At 46.0% G+C, this 9,534-nt stretch overlaps 1 protein-coding gene across 2 annotated transcripts; it reads left to right on the top strand.

Moving 5' to 3' along the window:
• Nucleotides 1-335: 335 nt before the first annotated feature.
• On the top strand, nt 336-9,081 carry XNDC1N (XRCC1 N-terminal domain containing 1, N-terminal like). Of its 2 annotated transcripts, none has more exons than XM_078595513.1 (9): nt 336-445; nt 2,580-2,709; nt 3,684-3,839; nt 4,907-5,082; nt 5,290-5,384; nt 5,901-6,178; nt 6,906-7,050; nt 7,397-7,560; nt 8,339-9,081. In XM_078595513.1, the coding sequence occupies exons 1-9, from the start codon at nt 401-403 to the stop codon at nt 8,812-8,814; spliced, it is 1,665 nt and encodes a 554-aa protein (XP_078451639.1). In that variant the 5' UTR covers nt 336-400; the 3' UTR covers nt 8,815-9,081. The 2 variants fall into 2 exon arrangements, with proteins under 2 accessions (XP_078451639.1, XP_078451638.1); XM_078595512.1 differs by having other exon boundaries at nt 4,907-5,091.
• The last annotated feature ends 453 nt before the right edge of the window (nt 9,082-9,534 follow it).

Raw genomic sequence — 9,534 nt, 5'->3', positions numbered from 1 at the left:
CTCCTCCCCCTCTCTCCTCCCCCCTCCCCCCTCTCTCCTCCCCCCTCCTCCATCCTCCCCCCTCCCTCCGCCCCCTCCCTCCTCTCCCCTCCCTCCTCCCTCTCCCCCGTTCCCCCTCCCTCCTGCCCCCTCCCCCTCCCTCTTGCCCCCTCCCCCTCCCTTCTCCCTCCTCCCCCTTACCCCCTTTCCCCCTCCCTCCCCCCTCCCTCTCTCCTTACCCCTCCCTCCTCTCCCCTCCCTCCGCCCTCCCCTCCACCCCCTCCTCCCCCCTCCCTCCACCCCTCCCTCCCCCCTCCCTCCCTCCTCCCTCTCCCTCCTCCCCCCACCCACGTGACCACGCGAATCAGCAGCTGCGCGACTCCGGCGCAGTGAGGAGGGTGGCGCTGCGATCGACGGCCGCATGGCGCCGCTCCGCATCAGACACGTCGTGTCGTTCACCTCCCAGGTAGGTGTGAGCCTCGCCCCCCACCCCCTTCACCCCCCCCCCCCCGCATTCGCCAATCGATTAATCGATCACCGTCACCACTTGACTTTTGCCAACGAGAGCTGCGCTCCGCTCGCGTGTTCACGCCGCGGCGTTCGCTGCGGGCGGCTTTGGCGGGAAATAGGAACCTGGTGGGCCCTCTGTGTGTGTCACTGTGTGTGTGTGTCACTGTGTGCGTCTGTCTACGCGTGGATTTGAGTTAATTGTTCGTGCAACTCCGAGATCGCATCGTTATTGTCTCTTGTATCGAGTTTCTGCAAAGCAATGAGGGTAACGCGTGTGGTTTGGTTTTTTTTGGGAGGGCGCGGAGTGTTAATTAATTATCACATTCACAACATGTAGTGGTAGACGGGACGTGGTTTTCGATTTCCTTGCCAGCTGTAGCTGCTGCTGCTTGAACGCGAATTGCAACAAACATTGAGCAACAGGTCGATCTTCGTAAATGGGGGAAATCAAAGACACAAGCCACGGTAGTGCGGTTGTGACTATGCAACCCAAACTTATGGACAATATCGTTTAATACCTGTCGGACCCTTATCGGCACCTCCCATATTACAGGCCAATTCAGACCTTATTGGTCACCCCGTGCCCTTTATAATTATCAACGTTCATCCTACAACGTCCCATCACAAGGAATGAACACAAACAATTGGACACAAAAATGTGCCCGTACTGAGACGGCTGTAACGCCGTGTGGACCTGAAAACTAAATTTCCCTGTACAAGAATTCGGCTAAACCTTATGGGTTGGCAGCTGTGTATAGTTAAACACTTTCGTCTGCGCTCCTTCAAAGGATGAGATATCAGAACTACACAAACTCCCTGCCGAAACCTTCTCGTCTTAGGCTGGCAGACATTGGCATTTCGCTCCTTAACATTTTGCTGCTATACGCAAGAGTAGTACAAATATTCTGTCCATTCGTCAATCCACTGCTGGATGAGACCTCTCCACGCCCTGTCGACCATATGGTGTATTTAACCATACTTCTCCACGCCGGTCAGTGTGGGTTCGTAGTGGGCCCAGCAAGACAGGTTCCAGATATCGTCACATGGTGTACATCTGGGTGGGTTGGTCTTAGGCCAGATATTGGACGTTAAACAAGATTAAGCCTCATGCCATGCAACAGAGAACAGTGTAGACCAAACTGTAATTGTTGTACTGTATCCCTGAGCCCCCACGTATATGCTCCCCGCCTTCAACCCACACTGGCCAGCGTGGTGAAGTATGGTCAAATGACTCCCATGACCCACACAACAATGTATCTAGAAGGAGTTTAACAGTCTACGCCTGTTATACTGGGAGGAACCCACTGGTTGAACCAGCCCACGGGATGATTGTGTCCGTCCTTCGTGCAGGGAGGGGCTGGGTGGGGGGTGGGGCTGGGTGGGAAGGGGCTGGTCACCTCGTGGTGCCCTTATAAAACTCAACGTTTAACCTACTCACGCCGGCTTGTGCCCGCCCTCACAGTCGGCCATATTTGCGGAATACACCACGCCGCCGTTGACCCTGGCCATTGACCGAGCAACCCAACGTTCCTACCAGCTCCCTCCGCAGGAATCTGTTAATAGGAATTGTGGTGCACAGTCGTGATTTGATTCAAGAATACAGAATATCGTTTTTCACAATGAATGCAGCAGCCGATAGTGGTTGGAAGAGGCATATGAACCCATTATATATAATCTTTCACAATGAAAAAAACATACCGCGATGACATGGATGTATCGTTGGGTCAAGAATCGATATTAATAAATCGATGCATATTACACCCCCAGTAAATAGGCCGTCCAATTAGAGATCAAAGTTTGGTTCATGTGAAACAAAATTATCAATGAAGCTATATTGGAGTAATGTCTCTACAGTGCCATAATGGCAGCCATGACTTTACTTTAGTCTGTTTTCTCAGTGCATCTTCTAACATTTCTGGGACACAGTCTAGATTATATGTATCAATACTCTTTGGTTCTTTTGGTAAAGTCACGTAGGTATGTATCAACAAGACCAAGTGATTTTTTGAAATACATTTCAGCCCCAGGTATGTTATTCCTACCTCCCCAGTGTGTGACTTGATGCAAACGCTTTGTGCGTGCCTTTGCAGGACCCCAACCACCCAGCACAGGGGCTGCTGGCAGGCGAGCGCTGGCTCTGTAATCCATCCGACCGCAGTGGCCTCATGCGTGCAGAGCTGCAGCTGGAGCAGGCCAGTCTCATCGCCTACATCGACATCGGTGCGTGAGTGTTGGCCGCGCAGGACAGTGGTGGGGCTTAGTTTGAAGACGTTGAGTACTGTCTCTGACATGACTGTCCCCCGCAGATATTTATCCAAAAATAGACCATAACTTTGTCAAATTGCAGACTTTACCTTGGGCCGAGTTTACTCGATAACGAGCCCTTTGCAACGCCCATTTTTTACCTTTCGGCAGATTAAGTATGAAGGGATGCCACTTCAGTTTTCATTCATGGTTAGGAGTTACGGTTAGTAGTGCCTAAGACTTATTTTCTTATAAATGATTGTCATGCATGATTCCATGTGCAGTTTTGAAAGTATAAGAATATATATTTTTATTGATGAATCTGCATTTGTTACATGTCTAATCAACAGGCTGTAATATGTTTAATAGTGTGACGTATCGTCTTAAAGCTGTTGGACACGGAGACATTCCTGGTGATGCGCAAGCTTTAATTGCAGTTAATAATAACATTTGCCCATGACATTAGCACAGACTGGTTTTGTCTTTTGAAATACATTATCCGATTGGTCGTGGATGCTCGTCACATTTTTGCATATCATTGTTATACATTACTCTCCATGGAAAATCATGTGACCATATCAGCTGGAATGCACCTGATCTCATCAGATCTCAAAAGATTAACACGATGGAGTCTGGATAATGCCTGAAAGGGCCTCCACAAACAGGTTTTTATAGGCTGCTGTGGAGCTACATTTTGAGCAGAAAAGGGTAGCAGCAACATCCATTGTTGTACTTCTACTATGTCTCTTATATCTATGCTCCTTGCCTTCACCAACCCGCACTGACCAGCGTGGTAAAGAATGATCATATAACCGTACGGTGTGGCGTGGCTCTCATTTAGCGATGGATGGATGAAAAGGCTGTATATGTGCGTGATGGTGAAAATCTGCTGACGTGTCAAAACTTGGCTTGTGCCCTCATTCACTTTGTGATGTTGTCGTGTTGTGTAGGGACAGTCGGCGTGGGCCTTCTGCAGGTGGAGGTGGGCCGCTCCTCATGGGCCCAAGACACTGCACTCGTCACTCTTCTCCCCACAACCGTTCTGCTGTCGGCAGCACAGTCCAAGGCCAAACACAATGAAATGTCGGTGCGCATGTTCAACTCGGGTAGGTGGCCACCCAGACAGCATAGCAGGTGCACGCTTGAGTGCACGTATGTGTTTTCTTGGTTCTTTCGGTAAAGTCACGTAGAAGGAAAATAATAAAATAATAAAAATAAAACATAATAAAATACAATTCTCACGACGTTTCGACCACAACGCAAGCAGCCGTCCTCAGGTGAAGAACAGGTCTGTCGGAAAGACAGCGTCTGAATGAACACCACCAAGCTTGGCAGCGTATATTTAAGCTGGGTTAGGGGAGGAAGGGCGCCTTGACAAAGGAATTTGCATATCAACAGAGGAATTTAGCATATTTAAATATAAACGTGAGAATTGTATTTTATTATGTTTTATTTATATTATTTTATTATTTCCCTTCTACGTGACTTTACCGAAAGAACCAAGAAGATGAATCCCTGCAGTCTCGAAAGCTTTAAATCGAAATTTGCACGTATGTATTTTAAACATTTGTAAGTGCATCCGCTGGATGAGGGCCTCCCCACTCGGTGCAGGTCGTGATGGTTCTTTGACCATGCTTCACCATGCTGTTTGAAGCAGTGTAGGTAAAGGTGGGGTTGCACAGACATGTCAGCGTGGAAGTACATAACAACAATGGCTTTTGCCGAACCACCCTCTGCTGCCCAACATGTAACTACGCAAACCTCGTGACATCCTCTTTATGCATGGTGATTGCCCATTCAGGCACACTAACCAGGCTCAAGCCTATCCTTATTTTCTGAGATGTCATCAGATCAGGTGCTTTTGAGTGACTTGGTCATAAGCGCTAGAGTTTATGGAGCCAGCTGACTTGAAAGGTGGCCATTTCATATCATTGCAGCAAATTGTGGTTGTGAACTCGATCAGTGTGAACTTTTGAGTGTTATCGCCTCATAAGCTTTTGTTTTCTCTGAGTACTCCAGTTTACTCTGACAATCAAAATTCTCCGTAAAATGGAAGTGGGCCAACAGTGCAATGTAGGACTCTTCTGAAGAAAATAATCTCAGGACTTATTGAGTGACTCCTGAGTCTCAAAATACATGACATGTTTTATATTGTTATGTATTTGGCTTGAAGAAAACTTCACAAGGGAGGTGATGGCGGAGCAGTGGGACCGCGTGCGGGTCACCTGCACTCAACCCTTCCACAAGTCCAATCCCTTTGGAGTCACGTTCATCAGCTTTCGCACATCTGGAGACTCGGACCAGGTCACTGAGTTGGTAAAGCCTTCATATCCTGCAACATCGAGACAGGTGATTAAGGTGTGCAAAGCGTTGCTTATTACTTTTTTGCACATCACTTGAGACCATAGATCTCATGATGTTGAGGCTAGTTGTTGAAGCTAGGCACATTGCACGCAGTTGTATTGTGGCTGAAGTACTATTGCATTGTTGTAAATTATTATTCACCTGTAGCTTATGGGACGAGACCTTCCTGAGTAAAATGTGTCTTGTTTGCAGTCGGTGAAAACAAAAGCCTGTGAGGATAGAGTATCCTCTAAACCATGGCTCGCCCTGCCAGCCATCCGTCGCACTTTCTTCACACCAACAGAGAGGTGAGTTCTATACAAAGGGGGTGCGTGTTTCCTTTTGATATGCACCGAATAAAACGGTTAATGATGTATGCAGGCTTCCTCTCACGACTTAATACATTGTCACAAATTGGACTCACATTTTGATGAGAAAGAAAAGTTATGTTTTTGTCATTGCGGTGCTTATAGAATTTATAGTAACAGATTTTATGTGAAAACAATAACAGCATCATACTATATTATACAAAGTTTTGTTGGCTGGCACCCCAGCGGACAAACACTCAGTGGTGGCATTACCTCGTCTATTTACATGATAAAGTTACCCGTATCCCACAGTGTTGAGCCAGGTTTGTGCATGCTGACGTCACCACACACTCTCCACCATGCCGTGTATCCCGTGCAAGTGCACTGGCGGTGCTCGTATGAATACAAAATAATTCTCACGATTCAGTGTATTTATCTTGAGCATATTCACTTTTAATTGATGAACGCGTTCACCACTTCATGCCTAACGGTAATTGTGATGGAATGATTGTACAGGAATGAAAGAGTGGAAAAGCTGAAAGAGAGGCTGAGTCGACTGGCCCCCAAATCCAAGAGTGGCTGTGTGGACGAGAAAGCCCTTCCCAGGACGGCACGGCTGCTCCTCACAGCTGCTGCCCACCATTCGGCCACCATCAAAGCCAACAGCCACGCTGCTCAGGGCAGCAGTTCGCCTATTGGAGATGATAGCAGGAGGAGAGACCTCTCTGTCCGGAGATTGGCCACCACTGCTCGCACGCCCCCTGCTGTTGAATGCGGCGTCCAGCAAACTACAGGCAAGTGCAACGTGAAACTTTCGTCCTGCTTTTATAGGCTTATATATATAACCCTGCAGTTGCTGTGATTTAATGTTGGTCAAACAGGACTGGGCACAAGCACACATGGCACATTTCTTTTAATATGGTGAAAAATTTGACTTAATTTTCCAATACAATATGCACGTTTCTCATTTCTTCATGTACCACATCACACACACACAGGCTTTAATGATGATTTAGCAAAATATTCACTTTGGGGAATAGGTATGCACAAACATGTAATTGAATATTATTGGTTCTTTCGGTAAAGTCACGTAGAAGGGAAATAATAAAGTAATACAAATATTAAACAATACAAGTTTCTATTTTTATTATTTTATTATTTCCCTTCTACGTTACTTTACCGAACGAACCAAGAATATGAATCCCTGCAGTCACGAAAGCTTTAAATCAAAATGTAATAGAATGTTTCATGTACTGTACAGTCAGATATAATGCTACCCCCCCCCCACGTCACCAGCCTGAACTCTTGAGGTATGACACTGTGTGAATCAACAAAGAGCTTGACATTGCATATTACTGCAGTGTTAGGATTCACGGTACGTAATATCGTCCAAAACCCAGCGTTACACGTCATTATGTTTAAATTATTTTCTGCGGTAGTGGGCTGAGGATGTCTGCTGATTAACGGGTTAAACAGTGCTATGCTGTGACATGTGCTTCTTGTGCTGTGTTATCGTAACAGGTACTAGAGTTGCTGCTGTTCGCAGGGCTGCGGTTCAGACGCCTTCGGTTGTGTCGGGAAAAAAACGTCGCACAGAGGCCCAAGCGGCTGGGGCTGCCTCACCAGTTCACATGGCCACATGCACCCAGGCCCCACACGCCACCAGGTGAGGGACTCGTCAACATGATACGCATCACATGTCACTCTACACATAAAAGCAGGCATTGCAGAATTGTACCAATGTAATGCAATTATATTAAGAAGGATTTTCATCGGTGTAATGATTAAGTGATGTACTACAGATATAACATCTAGGTAACCATTGCATCTTGACCAATTGCAAAGGGGGGAAAAGAATTACCCTATATGTATTACAAAATACATATTATAGTGGTCAGTGCATGTAGAGAACTACGTACTCTCGTCAACATTTATAATAAAAAGTAATGCTTTGCTAACTGGGTAAGCAACATTACATTGTATCAACTTAATTGTATTTGTGTATTTTATAGGGCTGTGAAGAACTTCATAAAATGTCCCAGTCCAGCAAGTGGTGAGGTCTGGCAGGGGGACTTCTCGGGAGGTCCTGCGGTGAGGAGCCTTCCTGTGGAGCCTCGTAGGAACGTGAAAGCTGGCCCAGATCCAAACCACAAACGAGCTTGCCCCATGTGCAGTGGTGAGTCTACGCCTCTCTTGCTTAAGAAGTACTGAGCTCTTGTGTCATCCGACAGCTGTTTTGTGTTTTCGGACATGACTGGTAATTAAGCACCGTTTTATTGGCATCTGTTGCCATTAACCGTTATAAAACCTCAGCTCTTCAGAATTCACTCTTGAGGACTTTATTATATGCGCGGTTTTAATTTGTGTTATCTTAAAACTTCCCAAGACATTGCAAGGGTAAACCGTTGCGTGATATGGCGTGGTGACATTGCCCAGTAATCGTACATTCCTCGCTTTTTGCAGAGGTTTGCTATTTTAATCTGGCAGGTCGCCCTGGTTATTAATGCGGCTGTGTTAACCATGAAAATAAGTGCTGCCTGCTTCCACAGTGGACGTTAAAGATTCCCTGACGTCATTCGAAGCTAGTAGTGTGTCGGCATCATGCTCTAAATTTGCCAAATGTGAAAAATTATATGATAATTTAACTTAACACTAATGTTCCCTGCTCCCAGACTATGTTCATCTGTGAAACGTAATGGCCCTGCACTATAACATTGACATGAATACCAAATGTACTAAACAATTATTATTGTATACCGCAGGGGAGTAAAGTTTATACAATTAGATCACTTAATAAATAGCTAGTTCCCGTGCTAAGCTGGACTCCACTTTGAACTGCAGGAAGCGAAACACCCGCTGTCGTTTATACAGTTCATCATACTTTAAAGAGAATTGACTGATTGCATGTTAAGTGAGTGAATTATGCATTGAGGATGATGTCTTTTTCTTTGCAGGTTTGTTCAACATGGAGCAGCTACTGGTCCACGCAGCCACTTGTGGGGATGATTTACAACAGGCGCAGGGACCTGGGCAGGCACACTCCGGGCACCCCCAGCAGGAAACATGGCCCCACCTCATCTACACAACCTCCAGCACGTCCTTCCTCGTATCTGACACAGACGACGCAGACGACGCACACGAGCGTCCACTCAGTGACGGAATTTACACCGACCGTGACACAGTGATACTCAGTGATTCAGACGGAGATGATGGAGACGTGCAGGTCCTGTGGGACCTCTCTGCTGACAGCGGACTGGTGGTCGACGACATCGATGATGACGACGATGATGACGACGATGTCCCTCGCCAACGTGAAATGTTCATGTCCTCAATCACCTGTCCCATCTGCAGGAAGGAGTTTCCACCCAGAGTAATAGAGCAGCACGCCAGCCAGTGTGGCGAAGACCCTGACAGGTCCAATTCCCATTGACATGTCCCTTGCTTCATTCTGGTGTAATAAAACAACCTGTTCCTTGCAGGTATGTACAAGCACTGCCTGTTTAGTGTTCCAGCAATGGTTTACAGTCTCTGAGCTGAGAATTACATCGGCAGCGTGACTTCCAAAGGGACGTGTGAAACATTGGCAACTTCATTTACAAATATCTGAGTTACAGTATTGTGATGAAGACATTTCTTACTTGCAGTATGTATCATATACTTTCAGTTATTGGCCATTTAAAACACTAGTTATGCTCCAGTCTTGCTTATTGTGGTTTTTTTTCCCCAGTGGGCTAACTCGCATTTCAAATGTGCAGTTTACCCCTGTGAGAAGGGGCCTGCAACAATTTGCCCTACTCGGTGTGATGAATCGTCACGATTCGATTTTCAAACGAATTGTTATTCTTTTAATGCTGTGGTGCAACATAACACCTCTTAATTCCAGATTTGAAGCTTTCGTGACTGCAAGGATTCATACTCTTTGGTTTTTTTCGGCAAAGTCACGTAGGTAAAAAATTAAAGAAATGAAAACAAAATTATATCAACTGAAGACGGAAGTTTGAGTTGCCTCCGAAACGTGATTTAATTTAGTTTTCATTTATTTTATTTTTTACCTACGTGACTTTACCGAAAAAAAACCAAAGAGTATAACACCTCTTGTGGCTGTAGGGGGTCACTTTAACCAATAGCAACATATTTTTAAAAAAATCAA

This window comes from Lampetra planeri, chromosome 6, assembly GCF_965212315.1.
Source record: "Lampetra planeri chromosome 6, kcLamPlan1.2.h2, whole genome shotgun sequence".
Classification (NCBI taxonomy): domain Eukaryota; kingdom Metazoa; phylum Chordata; class Hyperoartia; order Petromyzontiformes; family Petromyzontidae; genus Lampetra; species Lampetra planeri.
Note: the sequence above shows the minus strand (reverse complement) of the source record. Positions and strands in the feature narration are given on the sequence as shown.